The 14692-nt window shown below is 41.1% G+C and overlaps 1 protein-coding gene across 7 annotated transcripts in view; it reads left to right on the forward strand.

Moving 5' to 3' along the window:
- tenm3 (teneurin transmembrane protein 3) overlaps nucleotides 1–14692 on the forward strand; it is a 690209-nt gene that overhangs the window by 555546 nt on the left and 119971 nt on the right. For all 7 annotated transcript variants that reach the window (XM_079656342.1, XM_079656340.1, XM_079656341.1 and 4 more), the window contains 6 exons: nucleotides 2684–2803; nucleotides 6663–6746; nucleotides 7656–7780; nucleotides 9421–9661; nucleotides 10516–10617; nucleotides 11204–11398. In XM_079656342.1, the coding sequence (XP_079512468.1) occupies nucleotides 2684–2803; nucleotides 6663–6746; nucleotides 7656–7780; nucleotides 9421–9661; nucleotides 10516–10617; nucleotides 11204–11398 (867 nt within the window). The remainder of the gene's footprint in view (nucleotides 1–2683; nucleotides 2804–6662; nucleotides 6747–7655; nucleotides 7781–9420; nucleotides 9662–10515; nucleotides 10618–11203; nucleotides 11399–14692) is intronic.

Raw genomic sequence — 14692 nt, forward strand, 5'->3', positions numbered from 1 at the left:
CAAAGCCGAGCTTTAATGAAACACAGAGACCCAGACGTAATAGTACTGTATCATAGGGTGACCAAACGTCCTCTTTTGCCCGGACATGTCGTCTTTTCACGCCCTGTCCGGGTCGTCCGGGGGGGGGTTTATAAATTCATGGAAATGTCCGGGTTTCGCGGACCGTTTGCATGTACTCAAATTGACTGGCGCATTGCACAGAATACTACGGTACTCTGTTGCGTGTGTGACGTAATCCCTGAGTCTGAAGCTTTGTGGGCGGCTCTACAACTACGCTGAAACACAAACAGAGGAAGGGGACAGAGCGGACCACAGCTCACATTCACAATGCCAAAGCGCAAATGTACTTTTACAGATGAATTGCAGAAGAAATTCCAAATGCACCGACCCAGTCGGAACAAATGGGAGGCGGAGTGCACCGTGTGCAAAGCTTGCACATACGTGTGTGTGTCCAATAAAGGTGCAGGCGATCTTAAAGCGTACATGGACACAGACAAACATAGGAAAGCTGTGCAAGGTGAGAGTTTGTCGGCAAAGTTGACAGACTTCTTTGTTAGACCAGGCAAAACAGAGGATGCTGTAAATGCAGCGGAGGGTGTGTTTGCATTTCACAATGTGAAACATCACAACAGCTACAGATCTATGGTTTGCACAAGTGCCTTGCTAAAAAAAGCATTTCCAGACTCTGACACTGCCAAAAAAATCAGTAGTGCGCAAACTAAAACCGAAGCCATTGTCAATGGTGTTATAGCGCCCCACTCGATTGATGTCGCACATGAAGCACTCAAAGAAATCTAGTACTGTGGTGTTTCTACAGACGGGAGTAACCACGGAGCAGTGAAAATATTCCCAATCATAATCCAGTACTTTGACTGGAAGAAGGGTGGCATGCAAACAAAATTAATCGAGGTTAAAGACACACGAAATGAGACAGCAGAAAACATTGCACAATATCTCAATGAAACATTGGCAAAAAACAATTTGTCTGAAAAATGCATTGCATTCACTGGCGACAATTGCAACACGTGGATGGATCTGAGTGAGCCACCAGAGTGGAATGATGTGGAGGCCTGCATCAAGTTCCTAGGAGAGAAGGGGGTGTTAATTGATGATGTCAAGTGTTTTGACCAGGTCACCAATCTGAAGAGATTCACAGAAAGGTGCAATCGTGATGAGGAGTTCAGTGGCCTGCAGGTGCACCAGAAGTGGACCAAATATTTTGAGAAGGCCAAAAGCATTGCATGTTACTCAGAACTACTGAAGATTGCACAGTTTGTCTTTGCACTTTCCTCTCACAATGCAAATGTTGAGAGGGTTTTCTCACTGATGCAGAGCCAGTGGACCAAGGAGAGGAACCAGCTGTCTGTTGAGTCACTGAAGGGGATTCTAATTGTGCTATACAATTTGAAAGACATGTCTTGCAAAGACTTTCATGCTTATTTGTTGAGCAACCGAAAACTGCTCGGAAAGATCAGCTCCAAAGCTAAATATCGATGGGCAGACAAGGAGGATGAAGAAGAAAAGCAGGATGAAGAAGATTGAAGTATGCAGCTATGCAGAGAGAGAAAGCTATGTAGCTGTGGGAGAGAAATTTTAAACTTTTAATTTTAAATTGGGACCCTAGAAAACAGTTTGAAGCTAGAAATATGTGAAAAGTTGTCGTTTCACTGTGGTTGTTTACAATGACAGGGCCTGGAATTGTGTTTACAAACATTTAAAGTAGGCTTATATTTGGTTCATGGTGCCTCAAAATGTGTTTGATTTGATTTAGGTAATCAAATGTTATGTTATGTTATGTTCACTAATGGCAATTATGCAAATGTGAAATCCAAAACTGCATAGTGCACTTTTAAAATAATTAGATTAGTATCTTTCTGAGGTTACTGTTTTATTGTTTACATTGACAAGATTCAAAGAGATTATTTGTTAAAGCTGGATTTTCTATTTTCTACTATTTCATATATTTTGTTATTTATTTTTGTCCAGTAAGACTTGAAAAGAGAGCTATTATTTTGTTACAGGTTGATGTTTAAGTTATTCTTGTGCATTTGAGATTTGTCAGAGATAATTCTAGGCATAATAAAGCATGTTGATTGTTGAGTAACCTTGGTTTGGTGTGTCTTTGGTTATAGAGAGATATTATTGTGTTATATACAGTAAAATAATATAAATAATAATTGTATTTCCATACAGAGGAGGCATACTTTAAAACAATAAGGCATCTTTGAGTAAACGTTGAGTATCATTAAGTATCTCGAGGCTGGGGGCAGCATGTCCTCTTTTTTGGAAATGAAAATATGGTCACCCTACTGAATCAATACTTTTTTTATTATGTTTTTTAAAAATGTTTAAATAACAATTGTTCCTCCTGGTCTCTCGCTGTCATGCCTCTGCGCCCCCCAGGAGGGGCGCGCCCCCCACTTTGAGAACCACTGCCATAGTGCATGTGTGTGAGAGAAAATTGATTGTGTATGATTCTATAATAGTTTACATTCTATTCTACGTGTACTATATGTACAATGTATATGTGTGCGTTGTATCGCCTTGATTTTTCTCCTTTCTTCACTCTTCACTGGCCTCTTGTTCCCTCTTCTCCTAACTTTTGTATCTCTTTTTGTTGCGCTTACTGTATTTTCCCATCTGTCTCTCTCTGGCTCTCATTATTTTCTCTCCTGGTCTCTAGCGATGCACCTGTTTGGTTTGAACTGGCAGCTTCAGGAGAGTGAGGGATACGGAGCATTTGAAAATGGAGGAGGGGGAAGAGATACAACTCCCAACACCTTCATGGTGTCTACAGACAACGGTGAGTTCCTACTTAAATACTTTTGAACCCTTTATTCTGAATGGAAAGAAGGCACAAAAAGATATGAAAGTTTCAGTTAAATTTCCTTTTAGAAAAATGTGTGACACAGTAAGGAGAAATCCTGAAACAGAAACTTAGACACATTCTCAGGTAATGCCCATATGAAACAGAACTGTAAACAGATGTACTTTTTCTTTATGGATATTTTACTAATCACTCCCCTTTTAAACTGTATTCACTGTCTTATAGTATTTCATACCTGTTTTTCATTTATTCTCTTATTTGTTAATAACTATAATGATCATATAAAGGTGTTCCTCGCAAATACTTGTTTACATAAATGGTGACCAAACCGTTTGAGACCCACTGAGATAACTTACACTAAAGTGAACTATCTAAACGATGAGAGAGTCCTTACCTCACTGAGCTGCAGTGGCGGCCGGCCCATAGGGGCGCTAGGGGTGCCGCTCCCCCTTTTCCCGCATGCTTGATTGTCATTAAAAATTAAAAATACATAAAAAAATATATTTCCAAAAAATATATTTTTTTTATTTTTATTTTTATTTTTAAAGAACAAGGTAAATATTATATAGTTGGTATCAGTCAAATGTATAATCTACAATAAAATCTCTTTTAAAATTGTTTTACGATGTCTAAAGTTACTGATAAGTGACATGTTTCCTGCCTGGCCGCAGCGTGTATCATTAACATCTCTCGTCCGGGCGGTAGAAAGGAGCCCTCAGCCAGAGCAGCTGCAGCCAACAAGCTGACTGTTGCTATCTGTAAACTATGCCGCCGAAACATAATTTCAGCCAATCAGCCTCGTCAGATCTGATGCTCAAAGGGCGCCCTTTCAAAGCCCTGGCCTGTGTGTCTGTGAGTTGTTTGGACTCGTATCCAAGGTGACGCTACAGTAGTTGTCTGCAGGTGTATACTCCGGTGCTAGTGGATTGCCGGAGCTGTAGATTAACATTTACATGCTTATTGTAGTTGTAAGGGCAATGCCTGTGGCACCATGGAGCATATGTGTGGGCTGGACCTGTATTTTACAGGAAAGTAGTGATCAGAGGGTCGAGTTGTTGATTCTTGTTCAGTTTTCATCTTCTTCACCCTCTCAGACTTTGAGTTGCGCGCGCTGCTAAAGAGACGTGCTACCATGGAAACCAAACAATGGTGTAGCTGTATTAAAGTCTGAGTGGAAACAGTCGTGAGTAAATCTGATTTTGTCAGAAATCGGGAGAAATGCGGGAGATTCCCTCGAAAATCGGGAGGGTTGGCAAGTATGACACACACACACACACACAAACACACACACACACACACACACACACACACACACACAAACACACACACACACACACACACACAATGTTCGTATTTAGTCTCCTGATTTTAAATGCCCTAGTATGGTTTTGTCACCATTTCCATAGCCCCACCAAAAATATTTTCCACCAGCCGCCACTGCTGAGCTGATATAAGATCCTCTCAGTCTGACAGGAGAGGACTCTCCTCCACCTTGGTGTAGAAACAGCTCTTTATATCCGTTAGCATAGCTAGCTAACCAGATGCTAACAACAACATTCCACGTTACCGCTCGCACACTCATGAACAGATCGCCACTGGGCTTTCATCTAAACACACAGCCACGTAATGATAACAAAACAAAGGTCGGGGTCATTGGTCAAGCAACACACCAATCAGAGAGCAGCAGTGAGCACACTTCATGCTGTATTTTATATTAGCATTCTTTATTTCTGATTTATTTCACACAAATAACTTTTTGTGGAAACGTTTTCACTTATATGATATATAAAATAAGTGGCAAGGCTTGCCCACCCTGCGTTGGGGGGGCACAGTGACTCATTTGGGGGGGCATGGCCCGCGAATGACCCCCCCATGACACCGACCCTGGGAATAGTACAAATTAGTACAAAGTGTTCATCATCATCATCATCATCATCATTTTCAATAACCACTGCATCTGTTGGTAGACTCCTGATACCAGGCACAAATAGACTTTAGCACCTGCCCATGCCTTCCTATTAGAGTTTGCCCAAATGTACTTTTTTTGCACACATGTAACCCTTGCCACAAAGGGTTAACTCCTGTGTGATGAACCCTTAGCCAATCATAACACATAGTTTTCAACACAGAAGTGCCTTTGCCAATCAGAATGCAGCCGCAACACATTGGGCAGGCAATACTGCAGGTGCTCCTCAGACGCAAGGTGACAGTTGTGTGGAGAGAGACCTGCCGCTTAATGGTTAAAATATATATAACTCATATAAAACCATAATAACTCATCTTATCTTGTTTGTGCAGATCCGATAAGTAATAAGGGTATTTTACCTTAAGTTCTGTGATAATTGCATTTCGCTCAAGGCTAATTCAGAGCCTTTGTTATTACCCTTTTGTTTCGTTTAGCTAAACATGGTTAATATTGTCTGAAAGCTGAGTTTCTTCCCGTTAAGTGAGTATGACACATTCATAGTTTATTAAATGTTAAGAAGCCCTCAGACGCTGTTTCTTGCAAGATGTTGCATTTTGCCCCCGCCCGCGGGGCCGTGGGGTTTAACTGGTTTTAAGAGCACAATAGAGTAATACTCATTGTTATTCAATGTTTGTGTGGGTTTGTGTGTGAATTCCATTACAAGCCTGTTAATTAGAGAGAGGCCAGTAGTGTGTGTGTGTGTGTGTGTGTGTGTGTGTGTGTGTGTGTGTGTGTGTGTGTGTGGGTGGGTGTGGGTGTGTGTGTGTGTGTGTGTGTGTGTGTGTGTGTGTGTGTGTGTGTGTGTGTGTGTGTGTGTGTGTGTGTGTGTGTGTGTGTGTGTGTGTGTGTGTGTGTGTGTGTGTGTGTGTGTGTGTGTGTGTGTGTGTGCGTGCGTGCGTGCGTGCGTGCGTGCGTGCGTGCGTGCGTGTGTGGGAGGCGTGTGGGAGGCGTGTGGTGCAGTAGGTTGTTCGCTGGTGTTGGGATCAGGGGGTCACAGGTTCAAACCCCACTGCAGTTAGCATGTAGTTGTGTCCCAGGGCAAGACACTTCACCCCACATTGCTCCTGTGGGGACTGCCCACAGTATTGAGTATGTGCGTCGCTTTGGATAAAAGCGTCTAACTGGTGTGTGTGTGTGTGTGTGTGTGTGTGTGTGTGTGTGTGTGTGTGTGTGTGTGTGTGTGTGTGTGCGTCCACGTGCGTACGTGCGTGCGTGCGCGTGTGGGTGGGTGGGTGGATGCGTGTGTTAGAAATAGAGGGAGATGTGTGTGCCTCCGAGCTGGGTTTGAAGACTTGTGTCCAATGTTTCAGCTCATATCAGTGTGGCAAATGTGCTTAACGTCTAGACTGTACACACACACACACACACACACACACACACACACACATCCAGTGTTGGTTTACTGCCCAGATGTCATGACTTAAGCTGTGAGAGTGTAATGTTATGAACAGGAAGCTCTATGACATGACAAACTTTGAACAGTGTGGAACCATTCCAGCTCCATAGTGCACATGCTGCATTGAAACTAGAGAAAGGAATGCCCGCCTATTCGTTTTTAATTGTAGATTCCCATTTATTTTTGCAGAGTTACATATTAGACTTTTGAACCAGTAAATGTGGCAGTTGATGGGCAAATTAGCAATTTCATAAAAAGCAACAATACCAGTTAGAATGGCAAATACAGTTTGGATATTATGGTTAAATGTTTTGCCATTTTGAATTGATCAATCTGCAGATAACAGCCCTTTGATACAGCTTTGGTCAATGCTTCATGTGTGTTCAATTATAATATGACCTTTGCAGGAATAGTTTGACATGAGTGAGAAGCAGAAATAACATGCTTTACATTTTATGTATTTGTCTTTGCAGGAAAAATGTTTCTTCTAGAGAACAACACCATAGACACGGGGGAGGTGGATGTGGGGAGGCGAGCCATACAAGATGTCCCCCCAGGTTAGTGACATTCACACATGCACACAAACACACACACACACACACACACACACACACACACACACACACACACACACACACACACACACACACACTCACACACACACTCACACCACAGTATAAGCTGCTGTGCCATTTGTAAACAAAGCCTAAAGAAGCAGAATGCACCCCTTACTGTGCTGCCATCAGCGCATGCTGCTCTTTGGCTTTTAACAAATATATACATTTTATATATTATTTATATGAGCTTCTTTGCAAATCAATTGAGTAAATAAATGTCCGGGCCTATCACACGTGACATATTGATTATTATAATTACCATATAATCCAACCCACACTTGTGCATCAGTTATCAGTCTATAAAGTGACCCTCTAAAACGAATGAAGTCTTATGCATCAGTCCCACCATAAATCCTTCCTTTGTCATCATTCTGCTTTCTACTGAAAGGAACTACAGCAGAAATCAAATTCATATGTATCCAAGGTTATATTTTAATAACCATGAGCTACAAGCAATACATCAAAATGGAGAAGCGCTCACTGTATATGATATTATGAAGTGGTTTTAAGATCAGTTTAGCAGTTTGAAATGGAATTCATCTGATGTTTAAAGCCTGCAACATATTGGTGAATAAACGTCAGTATGCTGCATCTTGTCAGCAGTTCCAGGAGAGGAGAATCTATAAGAGATGAATAATTGATCTCAACACACTGACACAGAAATAACTAAAGAAAATGTGAAATAATGATTTTGAATTTCTGCATGCATTGGAGATGGGAGTATCTAAAATCCAGGACTTTTTAATTGTGGTTTTGTGTGAGTGTGTGGATTTGTACGGTGTATAGAGAGGACATCAAGGACTGTGTTCATCTTTAAATTGCTGATTTGTATCTCCTTCTTCATCCAAGGTGTGTTTTGGAGGTCCCAGCTATATATTGATCAGCCACAGTTTTTGAAATTCAACATCTCCGTGCAGAAGGATGCTCTTGTTGGAGTCTATGGACGCAAAGGTCTGCCGCCCTCACACACACAGGTTGGTAACACAAACATAAGCACATGCTAGTGCATGCAAATCAAATGATGTGCTCATATATGAATAGCTCGGAAAGTTCATGGAGGCTACACTTTAACCAGATCTAGTTCTTCCAGCCTAAAGGCCGTTCCGACAACCCCCCTCCTCTGTGATACCTGATGGCTGTATAGCAGCTGGTCTCATGTCAGAATAAGTGTCACGTCATGTCTCCACAATCGCACCAGATCTGACCTGCTAACATATCTGTCTCACTTTCAACATGGCACAAGTGTGAAATAAATGGAGTCAGATGAATGTAAAGCCTGCAGCGGCACGGTTAGACCTGTTAGTCATCAACTCTAATGCATAAAGGAGAAACATTGGTTAAATAAATGGAATGTTAAAGACCAAGTTTTAAGTTATGAGGGGGATATAGTTCATATATATCAGATCCTCACAGAAGCTACTGTCTACTACTAGATTGAAACCTGTTAGTGGATTCAAACCGGCACAAACCTCGGCAGAAGCTAGAGCAGTGTTTGCATCAGTCTCTCCGGAATGAACTCTTATCATATTTTAGGATCCTCAGTCCTCTGATTTGACCAACCACCTAAAGTGATAACAAAAACATTCTGCCTCCCCAAATGTCAAGACCCCAAATCCCTCTTTCAACTTTGCAAGTGTGTCTAGGACAGGTGCTTAATGGATTCTTTGTTAATAATGAAGAAGATAAGCTCCTTACACAGCTAAAATACCATTTGACTAAACGTACATCTCTGTGTGATAATCATGTCTTCCATCAAGGGAATAACCCACTTATCTGTGAGAGATCTGAGTGTGTGTGTTTGTGTGTGTGTGTGTGTGTGTGTGTGTGTGTGTGTGTGTGTGTGTGTGTGTGTGTGTGTGTGTGTGTGTGTGTGTGTGTGTGTGTGTGTGTGTGTGTGTGTGTGTGTGTGTGTGTGTGTGTGTGTGTGTGTGTGTGTGTGTGTGTGTGTGTGTGTGTGTGTGTGTGTGTGTGTGTGTGTGTGTGTGTGTGTGTGTGTGTGTGTGTGTGTGTGTGTGTGTGTGTGTGTGTGTGTGAGAGAGAGAGAGTCCTTCTCCATCAATCTCATCAAGCTTGTTTTTTTCTGTTAAGGAAAAAGTACATTTTGTTTGAACATTTTAAAATAGGAATTATGCTGTTGCTACTGTTAATGCATGCTGTTTAACTGAGTTTTATCATATTAAAATATACAAATAAAATAACTATCAACACACAGACATAATCAATTAACATTTATAAATAAAACTTAAGTCATAAGAACTATAGTCAGCTAACTTTAACCCCATATTCTGAACATCAGGAATTAAACTTTAAACATATACCAACAACACATTTCATGGAAATCCATTCAATAGTGATTAAGATATGGACCATATGAGTTTAATAAGTTGACAGATGTCCAAGATCAAAGGTCAGGGTTGCCATATTCCATAATGCTCTGGGTGTCATAAATAATCATAAGAAACTGAATTGAAATATGGCCAGTTGTTAATATGGATTGTTAGACTGATCACAGTTCCTTCATCTAGACCACTGTCTGGGATACTTATCTGTTTACCTTGAGGTACTTGTTTGTTTGTAAAATATATAATCCTAATTGTGTATTTTTGTCTTTTAGTACGACTTTGTGGAGCTTCTGGACGGCAGCCGCCTCATTTCCAAAGACAAGCGGTCGCTCAGTGACACGGATGCAGGACATGCTCAAGAGGAGGAGTCCGCAGGGGGGGCCCGACACACACGCTCTGTGAACGTGCACGGGGCCGGCTTCATCCAGTACCTGGACACGGGGATCTGGCACCTGGCCATGTACAACGACGGGCGCAACACAGAACAAGTCTCCTATAACACTATTGCTATAGGTGAGGGGGGGGGGGGTGTTCACAGTGATGACTGAAAGAGTTACTCACTACACAGACAATACAAGAGACCGTTATTAATGTGGCAGCTTGTCATTACAGTAATTCACATACTAACTTTATAATTATAACACCAGTCTGCAAAACAGACCCAGACCTGCTTCAGGATACCAACATATTGTTTTGTTGCCTACATAATCTGCCTTCACATTTATTTTTAATGAACATTAAATCAGCACTCTTAATTATCATATTTGTTCTAAAATAACCACTAGTATACACTGAAGGCATAGTATAGTGTTATAATATGTGTGTGCGTGCTTGCGTGCGTGCGTGCGTGTGTGCGTGCGCGTGTGTGTGTGTGTGTGTGTATGTGTGTGTGTGTGTATGTGTGTGTGTGTGTGTGTGTATGTGTGTGTGTGTGTGTGTGTGTGTATGTGTGTGTGTGTGTGTATGTATGTGTGTGTGTGTGTGTGTGTGTGTGTGTGTGTGTGTGTGTGTGCGTGCGTGCGTGCGTGCGTGCGTGCGTGCGTGCGTGCGTGCGTGCGTGCGTGCGTGCGTGCGTGCGTGCGTGCGTGCGTGCGTGCGTGTGTGTGTGTGTGTGTGTGTGTAGAGCCAGCAGTGGTGTGTAATAGAAAGCGAGAGCTTGAGCAGGAAGAAGGCAGCGCAGTAATTGGATGTTAGAAAGTGTTGATTGGACTGACTGGCTGTAACTATAGCAACCAGTGAGGGCCGGTGTATGGTGCTTGTTATTTACAGTTACACATCCAGTCCACCCAATGAACTTACACCCTTAACTCACCTCTCTATCTCCCTTTCCCTCTTTCTCTCTTTCACTCTCACTTCATCTTAATCAGAGTCGATTATGGAGTGTCCTCAGAATTGTCATGGAAACGGGGATTGCCTCTCAGGAATATGTCACTGTTTCCCAGGATTCCTAGGACCTGACTGCTCTCGAGGTAAACACACAAACACTATGCCACCTATAGATGGGAGACAACAATAGTTTAATGTGGCCCAACAGGGCCTGGACAGAGCATGCCTAAAAGCTGCTCTGTCCCTTATTGCACCTCAAACAATAGTCAGAAGTAGTGACTGTGGCTGCTGCATTCAAATATAAAACACTGACAAGCCAAAATCTAGTTTCAGTGTGAGCTGCTGCCTGACACTCGTCCACCAGCAGACCGACCGGACATCCATCCCCATTTACTTGAATTAAACCATAAATCCACGCCGATCTTCGACGTCCAATATTATCATGTATTTGTTTTCCTGTCTGACCATTGTAATTGGGCTCCTTATAGATACAAAAGGCGCACTATTATTTATTTCCTGCTGTTATTGGAGAAAACGTCAGAATCTGTATTACCTACCGGTCACATGACAGCAGATGTTTGCACCCAAAAAGCGGTGGGCCATGACGTAGAGGGAAAGTGCCCGGATAGGTTGCTCTCGTCTATAGAGAGGCAGTGACTGTTGGGAGAGTCATGTTTCCTCTGACTGATTGAAGTAGAGGATCTGTATCTGACGTGCTCCTCCCTGCAGCCGCCTGCCCGGTGCTCTGCAGTGGGAACGGCCAGTATTCCCGCGGCCGTTGCCAGTGCTACAGCGGCTGGAAAGGCACTGAGTGTGATGTGCCGGTCAACCAGTGCATCGACATCCACTGTGGAGGCCACGGCATCTGCATCGTGGGAGCCTGCATCTGCAACACCGGCTATAAGGGCGATAACTGTGAGGAAGGTAAGAGTAAAGAACAGATGTTGTGAGATGATAACACCCTTCTAACACTGCTCTGAATCATGTTACATGTTAGTACTCCCAACTTAATATCCGGCAATCCAATTGTGTGTTGTTCATTGGCTTTTATAAAATAATGACATAATGCCCTAGTTTTACCAGATTGATGAAGCCAGCACTGTTATGTATTCAATGTGTGAATAGGGATTGAATCACCAAACGCTTCAAAAGGAGCAAACATGAAAAGACTAAAAAAGCTATTGCAGATCAGAGAGGATTCCACCTTCAGGACAGTAAAGTGTGAAATAGATTCCATAGTAAAACTGACACTAAGTTTAGATGTTGTGTGAGAAAAGACAATATGATCCAGTAAAGACATTGAGACAACTGTTCACAGAAGCAGGGAGTCTACTGCTAAATAAAAACCAGCACACAGCTGTGAGGAAGGTTAGAATAAAGAACAGATATTGTGTTGAAGCAGATGTAAATACCATTTTACACTGTTGTGCATCGTTTTACATCATGGATGTTGGAAAGTGACAACCCAGTCTCATGGCATTTCGTGTTATAGTCACGACATTTGATCAATTGATTCGTGTTCACCAACACGATTTTCCCCTTTTTTTCGTGTCACACAGATTTATTTTAAAAGCAATGTATTTCTATTGGTAGTATGTTTCGTGCCTGCAGCACGTTTTTTTGTCCGTTCGGGTCTTGGAAGACCGGAAGCTGTGTGGTTCATAAAAACATGTTCTTACTCAATATCAAGCCACGATTATTGTTTTTATTTTAAATCGTATAATGTCTGACTTTTTTTGTCGTCTGTGAGGAAAATAAATGGGGCTCAGAGCCTCAGAATACTGAAATCTGTATTTTTTAAATCTTTTTTTTTCCTTCTAATTTGTTATTATTTTCTAAATAACACACTGTTATTTACTCACCGATAAAACACAATTATCCTTGTTTTTATTTATTTGTTTAATTCCATAATCTCTTGCCTTTTTGGCGTCCGTCAGGAACTGAATTTCAAAATAAAAATAACCGGAAACAGACGTAGGCCTATAAGGGACATTTTGAGCATCATTGCGATACACAGCCACTGAACTGATTACCCAAGATCCTCAGCTATGGTTTAAGCTCGCTGATTGGATGTTTTAGCCGCAATGTATGTAGGGTGTTCATGCCATATCAAATCCGAAAAACATTTTTTTTAAAGAAAATAATACTTTATTCCGAGTGTTTTTGCCTTTCTTTTTGAAAGTCATCACATAACGGCATTGTAATACACGGTTCGGCTGCATTACATATTCCAGATCTGCAGTAGTTCTTTATTTATAGACCCCTGATGAGAAGACCTTTACAAAAACTGGAAGAAAAGCAGCCGAAACTGAATACTTGACGTGGATCATAAATATATCAACAATTAAACAACATCTTCAATTTCTCCTCTCTTTGCAGTATCAACACTAATTCGGCTGACTTTTACATTTTATCTAATTCATAGATAGGTTATATTTACACCATAACGGTGCACAGCTGATAGAAAAGGACTTGTAGTTTTTAAAGATATTACTGATTTTCTTTGAATATAAGAATGTAAATACTGAGTCTGAAATAATATAGCAATATGCTGTAAAATTATGTGAAAGCATGAATAAAACTACACATCTTCAGATCTTGTACATACATAAGTGTCCTACACTAATGATACAAAGTTGTTATGGCTGTGTGTACCTTGTGTGCACCGCCTAGTGGTTAAAGAACGTTATTGAATTATTGTTTTTATGTGTTATATTTGATGAAAAAAGTATTAAGAGTACATACTTTCATAGGGGGAACGTAGAAGGTCAATAATAGAAATATAGAATATAAAAAATCAAGAAGATACTATAAGTGATCTCTACAATAAAACAGTTTAGTGCAGGATGTGCAAAGATATTAATAGGAGGATGTGCAAAACAGACTAACTAATTAACCTTTATTCAAACATTAAATCATACTTTAGATTAAGGTCTTCTTTTAAATAAGAAAAAAGCTTTGTGGGTATCAACAGATAAATATTAAGCCTGACAAAATACTTAACGTCTAATATATTGCTTTCCTGCAATGTTAACTACGTTGAAGCACTTATTTTAACTGATATTATACACATACTTGCCAACCCTCCCGATTTTCACGGGAGATTCCCGATTTCATAGCCCTCTCCCGGTTTCCTCTCGGGGTCATATTTCTCCCGCATTTCTCCCGATTTCTGACAAAATCAGATTTACTCACGACTGTTTCCACTCGGACTTTAATACAGCTACACCATTGTTTGGTTTCCATGGTAGCGCGTCTCTTTGGTAGCGTGTCTCTTTGGTAGCACGTCTCTTTAGTAGCGCGCGCAACTGAAAGTCTAAAGAGGGTGAGGCAGATAGTCACAGAAAACAGAACAAGAATCGACAACTCGAACCTCTGCTCACTCCTTTCCACACATATGCTCCATCAAGGATGGTTCTTCAGGCCGCAAGGCAGTGCACTTACAACTACAATAAGCATGTTAATGTTGATCTAACAGCTCCGGCGATCCACTAGCACCCCACCCCCCGCATAGTAATGCACTGTTGAGGAACCTCAGTTGCGACCCAAGTTTTTCATTCATTGCATAACTACACCGTAGTTGTGTATATGATATGTCAATAAACCTTAATCTTGAAATCTTGAAAGGGATGTGCAAAATAGCAATAATATACAGTCTTTAATTAACTATTAGTAGAGAATAACGTGTAATGAATATACTTAATTACTCGTTTCCATTCATGTCAATTGCAGATAAATGTTTAGTCTTCTATAGCACCAACTATCAAATATATCTCCTGATTGTTGGCACTTGACAATCCCCTTGTCCCCCTGAGTTTTACTTAGGTGTAACTAAAGTCTAATTTAAGGGTTGTTATATTTCACATAATTAATCAGAATCTGCAAAGTAACTCAAATAAATGTAGTGGAGTAAAATTACCAGGTTAACCTCTGTATTGTAGTGGAGTTGAATTACAAAGTAACAATGAGCTGTCACGTGGGTATATATTAATGCTGCGCATTATGGACACAAGCGATTTTCACCCATTTATTAATTATGTTTTACATTTGATAACACCAATGTGTTCAATACTGGCAACTTCTAATTGTGGGAAAAACGAAAACGTTTAGTAGAGACGTCCCATAGAACATAACATTTTGCGAAACACAATAGCCAGCATGTGTAGTTCTGGGGGGGCGTTCGATTCCAGTTTTGGATAGTCTGGCGTGGTTTCGTTC

The sequence above is a fragment of the Notothenia rossii genome (assembly GCF_949606895.1).
Source record: "Notothenia rossii genome assembly, chromosome: 1".
NCBI classification, from domain to species: domain Eukaryota; kingdom Metazoa; phylum Chordata; class Actinopteri; order Perciformes; family Nototheniidae; genus Notothenia; species Notothenia rossii.